We start from the raw sequence: 18,945 nt of genomic DNA, 5'->3' as shown, positions 1-18,945 counted from the left end.
AGGTAAATGATGACTTTGCTTAGAAGGAGTGCTCAAGGAAAGCCATCAGGAGGCAAGTAATATTAAAGAAGAGTCTAGAAGGTCAGAGATGAATACAGAAAACAGTCCATTTCAGGCAATGTACTCAGCATTGAGAGGAAGTGGGAAACATGGCCTTATATTGTAAAAGGCAGGGGAAAATCGTTATTGGCACAGAAAAATGTATAACTACATTGTCAATTTACACCATTCTCAAAAATAAAGTCCAGGTAGTTTAAATTCCTAAATGCAAAGAAAAAGAAAAAAAAATGTAAAAACAACAATAAACCACACACACACACACACACACACACACACACACACACACCCTAAACTTTAAAACATATATGGAGAGAGAGATCTTTATGGCTGCAGGGTAAGAGAACTTTTGGGGGAGGGCTTTCTCAATGAGAAAGATTTTTTAAACAGTACAACAAAAGCACAATCTATAAAGATAAGGGTTAATCAGTTTGACTATATTAACACTATAAATTTATGTGTGGTAAATGCATCAGCTGGGCCACAATGAAAGAAGCTCACCTCTGCCTATTTCTCTCAGTAATTATAACTAAACTTTGGACAAAATGCACATCTATCTGAGGACCAGAAAAGTAAACCAAAACAAGTGAACTGTGGAGGGAAATCCAAATTTGGAGAATGCACGCAGAATAAAGACACACTTGGATTAAGGAAAACTAGGAAGTTCTTTAGGCTGATGGAAATGGAACTAGAAGGAGTGAAGCTATAGAAATGGTAAGTACTGGGATAATAAAAAAAAGATTTTTCTCTACTGAAGTTGTCTGAAGCATGCATGACAGTTTAAGGCAAAACTTATAACACCTCCTAGGAGAATGTGTTCAACGTATGCAGATACAACGTTTCTGACAACAATTAAGTAGACGTAAAATATGTGACAACTATAAAGAATGTAGATGTAATATATTTACAACTGTGTAAATGTATGTAGATGTAGCATATGTGGTGACGATAAAGATCAGCGAAAGAGGTTAAAAGGAATGATACGGTTGACTGCAAATAGAGTGACAGGTGTGTATATATTACAATTGCTAAATCAACTACCAAGAAAACACATACAAAGACATATAGCTGAAATGCCAACAGATAAATTAAAATAGAGGACTTAAAAATACTCAAATAATCTAAAAGAAAGCATCACTGGGAAATAGAAGAACAAAAACGGTGGTGAGAAACAGAAAAACATAAAATGGACAGACCAAAATCCAATCACATCCATAATTACATTAAATGTAAATGGTCTGAACACACCAAATAAAATACAAAGACTATCAGACTGGATAAAAATAAACAAGACACATCTATATTTTATTTATAAAAATCACAAGTTAAATATAGAGACATAAATAGGTTAAAAGTAAAGGCATGGATTTTCATTGGGATGGTGAGGGGGTTAATAGTTGTGATAATAGTTGCAGAACCCTAACAGCTTACTAAAGAACACTGGATTGTATAGTTTAAAGGTGTGAACTGTATGGTATGTGAATTATATCTTAATAAAGCTGTTTAAAAGTAATTAAATGAATGGAAAAACATACCTTGCACACAATGATCAAAAGAATGCTTATTTTAATTTCAGTCAAAGAAGACCTCAGGAAAATGAATATTAATTATCAGAAGTACAAATGATAAACAGATCTATTCATCAAAAATATGCAATACTCTTCAAGGTCTACACACCTAATGACAAAACTTCCAAATATATAAGGTAAAACTGATTAACCTGAAAGGAAAAGTAGCCACAATCTCAATTATAGTTGGAGACTCAGGGTACTCTTCTCTCAGTATTCAGTGGAAGAAGTGGACAGAAAATCAGTCACAATACAGAAGCCCCACACAACACTGTCAATCAACTTGACCCAATAGACATTTCCAGATCACTATATGACAATAGCAGGATACTCCTTTTCATGGAAATTCCACCCAGATAGACCCTATTCTGGGCCATAAAGTAATTCCTGATAAATTGAAGAGAACTGAAATTATGGAAAGTATATATTCTGAGATCATAATGCAACAAACTAGAAATAAAAAACCAGAAAGATATCTGGAAAGTCCTCAAATGTTTGGAAGGCAACAACATTAGTCAAAGAGGAAACCCTAAGAGAAATCAGAAAGCATGAATTGAATGAAAATAAAAGCAAAACTATCAGAATTTTCAGAACACAGGTAACATAGCCAGAGATGGGAGTGTACTACATTAAATACTATTAGAAAAAACAGAAGGCATGAAATCAACGTTCTACACTTGCTATTTAAGAAACTAGAAATAGAACCAATTATACCAAAGCAAGCAAAAGGAAGGAAATATTAAAGAGCACAGAAATCAATGAAGCAGAAAAATAATAGAGAATATCAATACAACCAAAAGCTGTTTTTAAAAGATCAATCAAGTTGACAAACTTCTGGTTAGACTAAGAAAACACTATAACCAGGGGCACCTGGGTGGCTCAGTCGGTTAAGCGTCCGACTTTGGCTCAGGTCATGATCTCACAGTCTGTGGGTTCGAGCCCCGCATCGGGCTCTGTGCTGACAGCTCAGAGCCTGGAGCCTGCTTCCGATTCTGTGTCTCCCTCTCTCTCTGCCCCTCCCCTGCTCATGCTCTGTCTCTCTCTGTCACAAAAATAAATAAAAACATTAAAAAAATTAAAAAAAAAAAAAAAGAAAACACTATAACCAAAGTGTTTGCCATGCAAGTGACTGACGAGGAATATTATTCAGAATATGTAAAGAATTCTTTCAAGTCATCTAGAAACTCATGCAAACCAGTTCGGAAATAGGAAAAGGATATCTTTGGGCTACTAGGTCTGAGGACATATGAAAACGCTCGACGGCAACCAGGGAAATGTAAAACAAAGCCATAATAAGATCTGTTTTACACTTACCACATCAGTAAAAAAAATAAAATTAAATTGAAAAGTTAAAAAAGAAAGATTAATTAAACCAAGCGACTTTCAGGAAAAAAAGTTGGGGGAGAAACATTCCCTTTTAGAGGTGTGTTCAACTATTTTGGGGAATTATTGGCAGTAACTCCTATGGTTGAAAATGTGCACCCTCAGAAATGCAGTATTTCCATTTCTAGGGGAAACCTTTGGATTTTTTCCCCCCTAAATTACAAGTTAGGGACACAGTCTATGATCTTCACCGTAGCACTGTTTGTAACAGTAATAATTTGGAAACTTGCTTTTGATCAAGTTTTCCACTCCACTTTGTCAAACTGCAAACATGTTGTTTTTAAGAAATGTCATGAATATATCTATGGAAACCCTCTTTCTGGGAAAAGTTTAAAGTGGAGGAGGCATATTGACACCTACAGTTATGTTTTTAATTAAAAAAATTTTTTTTGGTGTTGAAAGGGAGCTTCTAGAGGCACCAGTAAGGATCTGTGCCAAAGCTCTGGTTGTAGCCCTCTGGCAAATGTTTGTGCATCTAAGTCCGTGCTGCCATATTGTCACTGGACATTCAGTACATCCCCGTGCATCTTTCATAGAGCTCACTGGATTAAGAGTCTCAGGACCCCGAGAGACACGTCCAACCACCTTGTGAGGATCTGGAGGAAGACAGTCTGGCTGCCAGAGGCACTGCTGTCCCCTGAGGCTGGAGGTGGCAGCAAGGCGAGACCCACCCTTCCCGCTGGGGCCGGGTGTTCCTAAGGCCTTGCCTCTTCCAATGGACTTGCTCTCTCCCGAGCTTGCTGAGGGAACTTGAACGCAAAGTTGTGCTCAGAGCCTGTGAGTGTGTCCCCTGTAATCTCCCTTCTTACTGCCTCTCTCCTACCGCTCCACGTTAAGGCTTTACATTTAACCTTGAGCTAATACTCAGAATGAAACAGCAAATGAGAGCACCATGCATCCAAATGGGGAGAAAAAACACCTCAACAACTAGAAAATAATCCGCAAATCAGTTCAGAGTGACACCTTTATGTACACTGTAAAAGCATACGAATCATCCATTTTTACTTACGGACATGATATAATTTATGGGTACATTCATATTAGTAAAAGTGCAAACATGGATGGAGGGTTATGCCCTAATTTCCGGATGGGATTCACCCCGGCGTGGCAGGTGGGCATGGGATATAGAAAATATATGGTGCCAGAGCAGATATGGTGAAATGTAATGATTTATTGAAGTTGGGTGTTTTACTCATCACTGTGACCCCCCCCCCCCGCCAAATATATAGTATTCCATAGCAAAATGTTTTTGAAAATCACATACATGCCAGCCACATTTTATCAAAATCCCAGAGAAGTGCTGTGTCATGCTGATTCTGTCTAACCCCCTACATATTTTAGATAGCGTCTACTATGTTAGAATCAGAATTGATGTTCAGAATACTGACCTTGAAAAAAAAAAGAACACCAAGATAACATAGCAAACATTGTTTATACGCACTTGTTATATGGCAGGCTGCAGGCTTGACATGTTACAGGTATTTTCTTTAATCAATTTGAAAACTAACTGCTACTTTCTGTACCTACCTGCTAAATAACTGTTATGGGATTTATACCCATAAATTTTGTTTTTTCTTTTTCTTTTTAGTTTTGTTTTTCTTTTTCTTTTAGTTTTTTCTTTTCTTTTAATTTTAAAAATTAAATCCTTTTAAGGGAATAGTGCAGTTCCTAAGTTAACTAGAATTTGTACTCAACCATATTTTCTCAGATGCAATGTTATTTCCTCCCTCATACAATGGTATTGACTCACTACAGCCTTCCCATCTGTAAGGTGAGCATGGAGAGATATCACAAGACCTTCTTATATTTTGCATTCTTCTCATATTTCTTAAAACTGAATTATCTCCTCATTGATAATAGTCAACGTGTTCACTAGAAAAAATATGCATTTGAATGCATTTGGGAGAGACACAGGGTGCAATTTTATGGAGGAAAAATACAAAATAGGAGATTTGCTTTTGTCTTTAATTTTGCAAGTTTCTCTATAACTATACAGGATTCTTCCCTTCTCTTTTGAAAATGCTGCCACTCTGGGGCGCCTGGGTGGCGCAGTCGGTTAAGCGTCCGACTTCAGCCAGGTCACGATCTCGCGGTCCGGGAGTTCGAGCCCCGCGTCGGGCTCTGGGCTGATGGCTCAGAGCCTGGAGCCTGTTTCCGATTCTGTGTCTGCCTCTCTCTCTGCCCCTCCCCCGTTCATGCTCTGTCTCTCTCTGTCCCAAAAATAAATAAATGTTGAAAAAAAAAATTAGAAAAAAAAAAAAAAAAGAAAATGCTGCCACTCAACTCATACCATCAAATTAATTTACTGCCTTCATTTCTGGCACGTACTATGGAAGTCACGAGGGGTGCGTGCCGATTCCCTGAAACCTCAGCTGTGTGAACGAGCCTCCCATGCTATGTCTCGTCTCGTGTTTGCAGCTTATAAATGAAATATTTATACCTTGCCTTTTGAAACAGTTATCTAATTTCTATTTCCCACCATGTGCTTTAGAATCCTCCCTTAATGATTGAGTGTGTCTACATTTTGTTATTTTATCTAGCACTGTTTCTCTGCCATGATACCTATCAGGCATTCACGTGACAAATACGATGAAATACTGAGAAGGCCCTGGCTTTATTTAGTGCCCCCACCAGTCTTCACTTTGTTGATATGTGACATTACAAAAAGGTTTCTTTGCTGGTTCAGTAAAACAAACCACATAACAATTTGTCTCTTGACTGTGGATCAATTGACATTGATTATGTTTCTGCTTATCTTTGGTGGCGGTGGTCTGAGTGGGCTAAATACTCATGAAGCTCTTGGGTGCTGGACTGCCACTCTTTTATCCGAGCCCACCAATGATTTCTTACGATGGATATTTGAATATGACAGATATTAATGATAACTTTTTACGCTCTTTAAAAAATCGTAACAAAAAGTTTGGTAAGTAATATGATAACTGCCCACGATGAAATTCAAAGATCATGAACCACACAATGTCGTCGAGGAGAACAAAACCTGAGAGGAATCAATGGTGAGAAGTGGACGGTAGTAAAGGTAAAATGAGAATGTACATACATAAGGTACGCTCAAGTGAAAAAAGAAAGTGGCCCATTTGTCAATAGCAGGTGTAGAGCCCTAAACAGGTGTATAAATCGACTTCAGGCTGAGGGCAAGAACTGAGAATTCTATTTTATCCCTTCCCTCCTTGTACCCTCCTGCCTTTGGGTCCCTCCCCCACGGGGTTCATGATTTTGCTCTATTTATAATCCACGGGGTTCCTGTGTCAGGTTACCCGGCCTTCTGAGTCAGCAGAGGATTGCAATCACGACGAAAAGAGCTAAGTCACTCTGGGTTGGAAGGTGCTCTCAGTGTTTCCCTCACTGCTGAGTCTCCTGCTGCTGCGTTACTTCGGACGGATCTTTTCATGCCAAATGGCACACACTCTTTTAAAAAAGCTACTATACATCTCATAAAATAGCCAGTAGATAAATGGCATATTATTTTTATAAACACCATCTAATTTCAAAACCGACCTGGATCTCTGGGATTGCAGAGTTGAGCGCTGGGAAGTGCCACAAAGCCCCCATCAGGGCCAGCGTGCGGGATTGCAAGGTATCACACACTCACTGCTGGCTGTGTAAGGTCATGGCTATTCTATTTCGCTCCACAGCAAGGACCTACAGAGCCTTCGCTATAAGGAGCAACAACGAACACAGCCACATTCACGATATGGCTAAGGTCCCAGCTTTCATTATTTTCAAATATTTCAAGGGCAATATATTTTCACTACTTTTTAAAAATTGTTTATTTTTGAGAAAGAGAGAGAGACAGAATGCGAGCAAGGGAGGGGTAGACAGAGGGGGAGAGGCAGAATCCGAAACAGGCTCCAGGCTCTGAGCTGTCAGCACAGAGCACAACGTGGGGCTCGAACCCACGAAGTGTGAGATCATGACCTGAGCTGAAGTTGGATGCTTAACCGACGGAGCCACCCAGGCGTCCCTATTTTTACTACATTTCTGTGAAGTCATTATGTTTTGCAAATTGTAAGAAATGTTATGATGGAAAAGAACATAAACTACATTGTCTCTCGCCTGCACCTTGAGGAAAGAGACTACTAGTCTTTGCTGAGGCACTACCCTCATGAGAAAACGTTCCACGTTTATATCGGTATCAGTGAAAATTCTTATTTGCGAGCCATGAAAAGTAATTCTGGACATCTGAACAGGTCAGACCTTCACTGGAAGGTGAGAGAGAGAGACTGGAGTGAGAAGGAAAGTGTGTGGCAAGTGGGCAGGAATCCAAGTGGATTCAGTGCCCGGAGGTCATCGTAACACTGCCTGACAGCTGCCCCAGAGGGAAGTCACCTCTGCCACATGTCACTTCCTTGGTGACATCTACTCTTCTCATCCCTTCCATCATATGTCTCTCACGCCATAATCCACGGTTGACAGATTGGCTGAGCCCCCCTCACACGTATCGTCTACCTCACAAAGGAGGGAAGGAAGGATGAGCCTCTCCCTTTCTGTTTTCATCGTGAGAAATCTCAGCATGTGACTGGCAGCTAAAAAGCCAAGTCATAAATGTCCACCATGGCTACTTAGGTTTTTGTCCTGACCAAAAAGTTTTCAAACTGTGTGAAAAAGTTGGATGACTCCTGCAGTCCTTTTAATGGGTTTTGGTCACGTTCATTCTCAGAAACAGGACATTTGATCTTGATACCCATTCAAACCATACACTCCGAATTTTCCCTATGATCTTTGGCAAATGACTGAATCTGTTTCCTGTTTTCTTTATCTACAATAATGCACACGCATTTTATCTTTCTTAAAGGGATTTCACTAAAATCCTTGATGATGCCAATTAAACTCTAGACCTCCACAAAGAGAAATTCAATTTGTAGTCAACATTTAATTTTACTGCTACATACCCAATCAGTCGAGGGCTGATTTTATAGAATTCTTATCTAATTGCATTAGTAGAAAATTTAAAATGCGATGTGCCTGTATGTGTCCGTATTTCCTGTGGAATATGTCACACAAGAGTCGTTTTCGCAGAAAGACGTGTGGCCATTAAATGCGCAATTTCACATAACTCTTACAGCTTTTCAACAGCGAGAAACGTGTCCTAGCATGAGAATCCCCCGCACTTTACAGGGAAGACAATGAGCCTGGTTTCCTGCTCCCTTGAAGAAAGGCACTGTGAGATGACTGCCAGCCAAGACTGTTTGCATCTGAACAAAAAGTCCCCGCTGACAGGTAGGAATGGACACTAATTCCTCATGATCTTTCCCATCTCTGTTTGCTTCTTAGCCAAACCCATGCAAGACCAGGGAAGAAGTTACCTTCTTTCAAAATTAACCCTTTCTCTATGAACCACGTTATAGTGGGAGCCCCGGAAAGGGTGTCAGGTGGCCGGCATCTGTGCTCTGAAGTATAGGAGTCAGTCTTCTAATAAAAATCAAACCAGTGTTCCTTACAAGTAGGCTCCCCCTGTGAATTCTCTCAGATAAAGCATCTGTAAAGGCTTACAAAGTAAAGTCAATACACCTCTAAGGACCAGAGGGGAGATAGGACGATCCGTTATTGTAGCCTATCAGCATTTTCTTTCTATTTCAGTACCTATACATCAGTGCAAGTGATTTGAGCCGACTGCATACTGTAAGATTTATTTTTAAGATTAAAGTTATTGATTTTTCTCACTACCTCACCAGTGTTATTTGGAAAAAATCTCAGCTGATGCCAATAGACTTATCTATATAATGCCAAGTATGCAGAGGAAAACAGATCAGTGGCTGGGTTGTCGACTTTATGGAAGCATCTGGATACTCCACTGAGTTTTTTAAAAAGATTTTGATGTAGATATTTGACATCATCAAAGTGGTACTATAGCTCCATACAAAATAAGAACCCTGTTGCTAAAGCAATAATTTTGACCCTGTTGATAACAAGCTCTTTGATACATTGTTGGGCATGTTTCACCTTGAAATGCAAAGTCATCTTTTTGAAGATAATGACCAAAAACAGTATTTTAAATATTTTAAAATTCAGCATTCAAAGAACACTAAATTATATGATATAAATCCTTTTTCTTTCTAAACACACTAGTGGTGTCGTTGGTTTTTTTTTTTTTTGTTTGCTTTTTTCTTGAAGCGATAATCTTCTTTAGTTTGGTGAACTTTTTAAAGCCAAACACATTAAGCATATACACAAAATCACTGAAACATGTCAAAAACGGTTTTGTGAACTGTAATCTCATTTTGGCTTTATAGTGTCCTGATCATACGATACATTTTATTTACCTATTTTTTTACATTTATGCATTTTGAGAGAGAGAGACAGAGAGACAGACAGAGAGAGAGAGAGAGAGAGAGGGAGGGAGAAAACACAAGTGGGGGATGGGCAGAGAGAGAAAGAGGGAGAATCCCAAGCAGTATCCCTGCGGTCAGTGCACAGCCCGATGTGGGCTTGATCCCAGGAACTGTGAGATCATGATCTGAGCCGGAATCAAGAGTCAAACGCTTAACCAACTGAGCCACCCAGGTGCCCCTAGAGTAGGCTCTATGCCCACGTGGGGCCTGAACTCACGACCCCAAGATCCAGAGTCGTGTGCTTGACCATGTGCCCCGATATGCTATATTTTACATCAATCTGGGCTATGTGGAATTTAGAGGCAGTCAACGAGATAGGATGGCATGCCGTAACACCACAGGTGCCTCAAGCATTTTATTTCTGTGCTCTTTGCCCTCAGAGTCCTATTTTAGCGGAAGTCAAATGCGGAAACTATGTTAGCATCACTCAGTGGACATAACATCGTCTTCATCTGACAGTGATTTTTTAAAGACCACAACATAAATTATGTCTACACTATTCAATTTAAAAGTATTACATTTTGTTTGTTTTGGGCATTCTTCTTCTTCCCCTTCTAACCAGCAGAGAGCTGGAGTCTGCTGACAGAGAGAGAGAGGGATGTTGAGCTGGAGATACTTAGGGCCAGAGTGAGAGCAACCGTGTGGTCTAGTCCAGGAGGAACGTACATTCTTGGTCATGCCACACCAAGTCTCTGGTTGTAACTTATTTCCAGCTGTCACTCCAAATGTGAATATCTGAGGGTCCTTACCTGAGTGGTGTGGGTCTCTCTCTGTCTCTGAAATGATGAGGTCGTGAAGGTGCTCACAGAAAATCTGGGGAACCCCTCTTCTTCAGGTAAACCTGTTGAGGTCAACACCAAGTCGAGGTTAAGTTGGGTGTCCTTCCCCCAAATAAAAAAAGCTGCGTACTTACTGCAAAAAAGTCGACTTTTTACATCTCGTGGATGGAAATGATGGTCAGCAAATACTCATTGGATAAAAATTTCCTAAGGAAACATGGGAACACAAAATACTGTTGCAATTCCATTAAATAAAAGAGGCAAGATGTTGAAAAAAGCAATGAAGGGATGGTGAGGAAATGTTCCATAATGGCACAAAGTGAGCAGAGAAGTACTGTAGGGGAAACTGAGGATAGTTTGGTGAAGCAGCGACAGCAGCGGGAGGAGCCTAAAGGCCTCAGAGAGTGAACGGGTACCTTGGGCCACTACAGTGGAAAGTTGGCATCTCATTTGGGCCGCAGGGAGGCGAAGAGGGGAGTGGAGGACAGACCAGACATTATCGACTCTACGCGTCACACGAACTCTATTGGCTGGTGTTCACACACAATGGGGAGGAAGGGCTTGGTGGACTCCTATGAGGAAAAGGCCACGGTAGCTGCCCACCCCCAGCAGACCAATTCATCACCAGCCTTGCAGGACAAATAGAGGGTTCAAGGACATGGATAGCCCCCACTGAAATACTACAGAAGTCCCCATAGGCACCAAAGGATTTTATCAGTGATCCCTCACGATAGAAACAGGGTTTCTCCACCTCAGCGCAGCTGGCGCTTTGGGCTGGAAGTTTCTCCGTTGTGGGGTTGCCCTGTGCACTGTGGGATGGTTAGCAGCATCTCTGGTCTCTGCCCTATATGGTAGTAGCACCTCACAACTGAGGTAGCCAAAAAATGTCCCCCTGGTGGCAAAACCACCACTGACTCAGCACCAACAGGAGACAGGGGTTGAGAGTCACAAGTGACTTGTTCATAAAGATAAAAGCAAAAATGAACGACTGGGACCTCATGAAGATAAAAAGCTTCTGCACTGCAAAGGAAACAGTCAACAAAACTAAAAGGCAACTGAAAGAATGGGAAAAGGTGTTTGCAAATGACATATCAGACAAAGGGCTAGTATCCAAAATTTATAAAGAACTCACCAAACTCCACACCCAAAAAACAAATAATCCAGTGAAGAAATGGGCAAAAGACATGAATAGACACTTCTCTAAAGAAGACATCCAGATGGCCAACAGGACATGAAAAGATGCTCAACGTCACTCCTCATCAGGGAAATACAAATCAAAACCACACTGAGAGGGGCGCCTGGGTGGCGCAGTCGGTTAAGCGTCCGACTTCAGCCAGGTCACGATCTCGCGGTCCGTGAGTTCGAGCCCCGCATCAGGCTCTGGGCTGATGGCTCGGAGCCTGGAGCCTGTTTCCGATTCTGTGTCTCCCTCTCTCTCTGCCCCTCCCCCGTTCATGCTCTGTCTCTCTCTGTCCCAAAAATAAATAAAAACGTTGAAAAAAAATTAAAAAAAAAAAACAAAACCACACTGAGATAACACCTCATTCTAGTCAGAGTGGCTAAAATGAACAAATCAGGAGACTATAGATGCTGGCAAGGATGTGGAGAAACAGGAACCCTCTTGCACTGTTGGTGGGAATGCAAACTGGTGCAGACACTCTGGAAAACAGTGTGGAGGTTCCTTAAAAAATTAAAAATAGATCTACCCTATGACCCAGAAATAGCACTGCTAGGAATTTACCCAAGGGATACAGGAGTACTGATGCATAGGGGCACTTGTACCCCAATGTTTATAGCAGCACTTTCAACAATAGCCAAATTATGGAAAGAGCCTAAATGTCCAACTGACAAATGGAGAAAGAAGATGTGGTTTATATACACAATGGAATACTACTTGGCAATGAGAAAGAATGACCATTTGCAGTAACGTGGATAGAACTGGAAGGTATTATGTTAAGTGAAATAAGTCAGGCAGAGAAAGACAGACACCATATGTTTTCACTCTTATGTGGATCCTGAGAAACCTAACAGAAGACCATGGGGGAGGGGAAGGAAAAAAAAAGTTGGAGAGGGAGGGAGCCAAACCATAAAAGACTCTTTAAAACTGAGAACAAACTGAGGGTTGATGGGGGGTGGGAGGGAGGGGAAAGTGGGTGATGGGCACTGAGGAGGGCACCAGTTGGGATGAGCACTGGGTGTTGCATGGAAACCAATTTGACAATAAATTTCATATTAAAAAAAAAGATGGAAACATGAAAAGAGGAAAATTACCTGATGGAATGAGCTCAATCCAGGGGCCTTAAATTATGAAGTGATAGCTGCTCTTCTCTAAAATTGTAATTAACCAGTATGGTATAATTGATCAGACATATACCGGCTTCCCAAATTCAAGATCATTAGGAAATCACAGCACGCCTTTTCAGATCAGGAGTGAGTGAGCTCCCCAGGAAGTCCACAGAACCCTATCAGCACATAACAAGCCCCCCTACCCCCAGTCAATCTTCCTGTTACAGATACAAAGGCCTTGGCATGGAAAGGTTAGCTTCATCGAGACCAGGCACACTGGGGCCAGCACCTGGAAAGGGACAGGCCTACACATGGAAGTCATGGGGCAAGATGGGTCCTGGCCACAAGCAACAGCAATGTCTGAAGTTGGCCAGGGGAAATTATATTAGAGACTGGCATAGCAGGTGTGGGAAAGGGGCCAATCAATCAGTGTTTGAGTGATCTGGAAACTAAACCAGGAGGGAGGAATGATGGACATCTGAGATCAGTCATAAATTGGAATCCCAGGCATCCAAATAAGCAGGGAGTCAGCAAAAACTGGGTGTCCAGGCAGGAGGGCACAGCCGAGTCCGGGATTCATGTGTATCAGGAGTGTCAGAGGTGTGGGGGCTGGTGGGGGAAACAGGGAGCTGACTGACAAGCAAGGACAGACGTCCACCTTCTGGAGCACTGGGTTCCAGGAATTGGACGGTGGGGGAGAAAGGTGTCATCCATTTTCCAAAACTAAATTATAAATCAGAAGTTTGCGCCCCAAATAAAACAGAAACTCAGTGTGCCGAGGATACAAACTCAGAGCCAAATCAATAGCATAATGTGCTATATATCACGTCATAAAGAAAGTTAAGAAGTATTTGTGGTCATTGTCTGAATAAGGCACTGGGAAATACGATGACTAAAGGAAAGTCCTGCCATTGCACAGGAGTGGCCTTCCACCAGAACACACGGCAGGGTGATTTGTGGGTTAGTCAGCATCCTGGAGAGAGCAGGGATGAATTATGATGGAGGGGATTAGGGGAATGTGATGGTGGGGACGCCAAAGGGTCTGGGCATTCCGGGATGAGAAGGCTCCGAATGGTCAAGAAGGTGAGATGGACCTCCTTGGGAGAGCTCCAGGGAAGAAGTTCCAGATGGTTCCATGCCTCAAGAAAGGACCACTGAGAGGGTGTGGTCAGTGGGGGCCCCTGCAGAATGTGCTGGAAGGTAGAGAGATCAAGGGCAAGCACTTCACATGCCATCTCACAGACGTCTGACAGTAGCCTGTAAGCCACAGACAACACTGTGGGTTTCCAGAGGGGACGGGATGTGACGCCATTTTACCTGAGTGGTGAGTGAAGAGGCATTTCTTACCTGTTGACTAAAGAAATCACTGATCCCAGAACCTGTGGCAGGGTCACCAGGGTAGGGACAGAGGGTGTCAGTGTGGGGCAGGTGAATGTGTGGGGACCCCGGTGTGGAGGGGGGGGGTCAGGGAGAAGAAAGCAGTGCTGGAAACCTTGGCATGGATGGTATCTCCTCCCCTTGGGCAGGTGCAGGTTGGGGGAGAAGCTGAGACTGACCAGTCTGGGGTGCAGAAAACCCTGCCTGGATGTCTGTAGCAAACAGGTGGGAGAACCCCACTTGGGCCAATATACCCAGCAAGTGGAAGCAGCAGATAAAGTAATAGCCAGGCAGCCCTGGAGGTGCAGACGATGTTAGAAGGCAGAGTTTTGTTCCGCTTTGTTTTTGACCAAAAAGATTTCTATCTTATTGTCATATTGGAAGCAGCACGTGTTAAAGGCAAATAATCTAAAAGTGACACCAGAAGAAAAAAAAATGTGGAGGAAATTGTATTACTATCTCTATTTGAACATTTAAAAATAAACATATGCCAAAAATCATAAAAATTTATACATATACAAATATTTTACATAAATTTTATATATAAATATAAAATATTAAAAAATGAAAAAGAATACAGAATATTTAAATACACTAAATAAAAGGCTCTATTGTTCTTAAAACATCCTACAAACCAAAATAAAGGACCTACAGGCAGATTTTAAAATATGGGAAAAGAATATGTATAGAGAGGAAAGAGAGTATACGGCCCCTAAATGATGAACATGTTCATTTTCATTAAGTACCCAAAGAAATGCACATAAAGGTACAATAACTTAGCCACCTTATTGGTCAAGATAACAAATATTTCAAAACTTTTTGTTACTGAAATTTCATACACATATAAGAGTCAAGAGAATACACAAGAAAAGTCCACGTGCCCATGACCAAGCTTTGGGATGTTCGTTATTTCAATTTTGTTTCATTTACTTCTCATTAGCTTTGAAAAAAAGAAAGAAAAGATGTAGCAATTGTGTCATTACACCTGTCAGCTAGCCAAAGACCCCAGAAAAGGCCCCAAGTCTTGGGGTAAAGAATTCTACTGTGTTCCTACCAAGTTAAAGGTTCTTGATCAGTGTTGGGGCCATCGAAGGTCAATCTGGAACCTTTATTTGTTGACTTCTATTGAAGGCTTCTACCACGGACAATTGCTCGCACATACTCATGAACGTGCTTTTGTTTTCTTGCAGCCACAGCCTTGTCCCCAGACCCCATTCTGTGGTGATAATTCCCAGTGGATGTAGTTCTGTGTCCTCAACACATTCTTACTACAGTGGCAACAGTGGGCCTCAAAATGCTAAGCATGTCCATTTGATATGAAACCATCCGTTTAAGGAGCCATGCTTGTCCAAATTAGAGCAAGGGCTAAGATCTTCTGAAACTGTCCCTGTCCTACCCTCCAGATACCCAGCTCTTCTGTTCAAAGAAAGCATGCAGAGACTTCAAGAAGGCATTCCCCACCTGCTGATCTGGGCCAAGTAATAGATGGCAGCACTCTGTACAACATGCTGTTTGGCACTGGGGCTTGGCAGGGGGGAGTCAGGAAGTCATCAGCCTTGATCCAGGGGCCAGGTAGAGGGAGGAGGCTCCCTGCTCCTCTCCCTGAGCAGTGGGTGCTGCTCAGAGCTTTGTCAATTCATCCTTCCCCGGAGCATCCCGGTATTTAGGACACTCTCCTCATCATGTGCAGTGTGGATCCAGGCCCTGGACTTCCCTGAGTTTGTAAGGTGATTTTGAAAAGGGAGAGACTCTGCGGCGGTGAAGTCTACGCATAAAACCCCGTGGGTTTATGTAGAGCCTTCTAAGAAGAGAAGAATAGGGCAGGCTGGAGAGGTTGGTGTGGCTCTGAGTCTTAAGTAATGAACCCCTTAGAATCTGCCAGCCACAATCCCTGAGGCTCTGTTGGGACCCAAGTATGTTTAGTTGATAGCAATATATGATTCTCCTTGCGTGTCCTCCCAGCTTACCAAATACCTCCGATCTCAAAGTCATGATTCTCCTGGTTTTTGTGAAACTGCATGCTGGCGTTCCCGTCTCTGATCATTTATTCCGTATCTCCACGCCGGTCCTTCTCAAAGTACGTTTCTCAAAGCTTGGCACTCCACATGGTTTTGTGGTCAGATTTTTTCCTCATTTCTCTTTAAAACTTTTCCTCTGATGCTGCAAATGATCCCCATTTCTCCAGCTCCCGTGAAAATCCTGCCTTCCCTATCTTTCCCTCCTGGAGCTCCCCTTAGACTCCCGAATTATCACCAGCATTTATGTCACGACTGTCTACCGCCAGAAGTCCTTCTCATCGCTTGAACTCCAAACCCAACCCACAATATAAACCTCTCAGAACTCCGTTTCTTCTGTGAAAGAGTGCGCTGTTCTCTCCCTCCTATCCCAGTCCATCCTGGAACATTCTCCTTGGTGTTAACAGGACCAACACACACGTGCTGTTCCCAACCTCAGGTTTTGTTCCACTCTTCACCCTGAGTAACACAATCAGGGAGGTTTCTCCAAAAGAGCCGATGTATGGTGCCCCACCCTCTCCAAGCAAAGACCAGTCTTCCAGAGACACTCTTTGAACTGGCATTCAACACCATCTTATTCACTGACCTACGCCATCAAAGTAGCTCACTCCCATCCCGCCACGGAGATAGATTTTCTTCCCTGGAAGGTGTGCCCTTCTAGTCTGAATCTCCTTCATTTTAAAAATCCCAATCCTCACCAGGAGCATCTGTAAAATCCCAGCCCTCGTGAATCTCTTCCTCCACGTGGTGGCAACACCAGAGCACTCCTTTTTTGTGTGGTTGACCTGACACTTGTCACTGGCTGCCCTGTTCTGTGATCTCTCTTGACACACAATGCTAATGCGCTACATATGCTCTGCTTATACCCAAAGAGCACCTCGTGATTTGCTTAGACTTCCTACTGCTCTGCACGCGTTGCACAATGCCTGCATGCAACTGGTGCTTAATAAATGCTTTGTGACTGATGTGCACCTGCCTCTCACTAGGCTTCTTCAGGCCATTCTGTCCTTTATATTATTTTGAATCTTCGAACCCTCCAAGGGATTAAACAGAACTTTTCCTGGAACGCTCCCATAAATCCCGACATCCATTCATTCCACCAAAATGATATGCGAGTTTGACTCTATGCATGTGTGTATTGGGGTCGATGTCATTAGCATAGATTCTAGCATTACAGTCTGTCTGGTCTTGGACAAATTAATTCGCGGCCTTGTGCCTTATCGACATCATGCATTTTTGTTTTTATTGGACACATTTTTCAGTGATCTTCCAGCTCCAAGAAACCTAAGCTTTTCTGATATCTGTGTATTATGTATGTAGGTAATGTATATAGAGCACTATTTGGGGTGGCATCATTGTACCAGATCCTCATAACAATCCCATACGGCAGGTCCCTTGATTATCCCCATTTTTAAGATGAGAAAACAGAGGACCAGAAAGGTTAAGTAATTTGCTCACAGCCATGGAATCAATGAACCTCAGAGCTGGGGCCTGAGCACAGGCAAACAGGAACAATGCAGCGTTGCCAGGAAAGAACAGTCAGCCTTTGAATCCAGCTGTTTTTAATCGGGACTTCTTAACTACAGTGGAGGAGATTTAATTAAATGGAGTCCAAATTAGCAATTATTCAATATGACTTCAAAATATTTTTAGCCAGAAGGAGTGGGGCAGGGCTTTCTACATGCCCGAGAAGCTGGCTTTCTTTGCAAAGCTACCTTCTGCTGCTGAAAATAGATAATTGCACAATATTCCAGATTGTCAAGTGAAGGCTTGCTTCCTCCTGGCAGTCAGCTTTTGAGTCAGACAACAGTATGAGTTCCAAAGAATCTATACAATTCCCATAAACAAAGTGATGTTGTAAAACGTATATGCGAATGTTTTTCACGGGCTCCAACCAGAGGAGCCCTGCCAGCATTCCACATCTACCTCGAGCAGGGCTGATGAAAGCCGTTTTTAGATGTTTCCAGAATCACTGGGGTTTGGTGCTCCAGTGGCGCTCGGTTCAATACGGAATCTACAAAAAATGCAGAGTTCCAGGTCCCAGAGCGTCCCATCCAGTCCGTCCCCACGGAAAGCCCTTTACACCCAGATAACCCTTACTGCGCACCGACGATAAACATAACGCAAATAAAAAGAGAGATAGTCTTCACAGAATGACAAATGTAAAATCAAATGTAATGACTGTGTTCTTTAGTTGCCATTTGTTTCCTGATGCCCAGCAATAAAATGTATATTCACTGAGCAGCAAGCAAGCAAATCATACTGAACATAAAATGGCCTGGCTGGAACTTCTTTATGTCTTTATGTCCCCCACGAAATAAACATCTTTATACTCACAATATTTTGTGTGATACAACGAAAATGTCCTAACACTGAAAACTGTTCTTTAATCTAATGATAAATAACCACAAGTCCAGGGAATAATTAAGTATACCAAAAAAGATCTAAGTCTGTGTTCACATCAATAAAAGGATGGCAATTAAAGTAAATGATAGCTATAATTACCCACACATAACTATATTTCAGCAAACGAACAAACAGAATTATTTCTGGGAAGCAGAGGTAGCATGCAGATCCTGGCATTCAAGATAAATCATTTCCTAGAAAAATAACACTATTTCTGATTCAATTAGAATTCCAAGTTATTTTAAACATTTATTTCCATCTTGTGTCTTTATTTGGAAAGCACACTGACCATCCCTGGTGAATTAGGAATCGGTACCAGTAACCGCTTTCAGAGCGAGGATGGGTCACACCTACATCAGGCGTGGCACAGGTGTCATATCGGGTCAGTTCTTATCATACTGATGGGCAGAAGTTTTCTGACTCCACACCCTGCACAGAACTCACTGGTCCCTGCGTAACATGCAACATGGCCCCGGTCGGTAAGTGCTTACCCAGTGCTAAGTATCCACGGCACGGTGCCCGATGCTGTAATGATGATGAGAAGGTGGCAGGAGCTGGGACATCCATGGTGTTCACGAAAGTAGAACCACATAAACGTGGCAAGTGGCTTTGAAAGACTGAAATCCCAACTAAAATAATTTTCCTTTTGTGCATGTGGCTCCTGATTATTTCCAAGGGATCATCAATTAATGACAACTCAGAACTAGCTTTATTTTAAACTCTG

General features: G+C 42.1%; 1 protein-coding gene across 1 annotated transcript in view; it reads right to left on the bottom strand.

The window, feature by feature from the left end:
- The window catches only part of MYO16 (myosin XVI), a 609,750-nt gene that overhangs the window by 17,553 nt on the left and 573,252 nt on the right, over positions 1 to 18,945 (bottom strand). The window contains 1 exon segment of the mRNA XM_043582911.1: positions 10,108 to 10,199. Within this exon segment, the coding sequence (XP_043438846.1) occupies positions 10,108 to 10,199 (92 nt within the window).

Source organism: Prionailurus bengalensis, chromosome A1 (assembly GCF_016509475.1).
Source record: "Prionailurus bengalensis isolate Pbe53 chromosome A1, Fcat_Pben_1.1_paternal_pri, whole genome shotgun sequence".
NCBI classification, from domain to species: Eukaryota; Metazoa; Chordata; class Mammalia; order Carnivora; family Felidae; genus Prionailurus; species Prionailurus bengalensis.
Note: the sequence above shows the minus strand (reverse complement) of the source record. Positions and strands in the feature narration are given on the sequence as shown.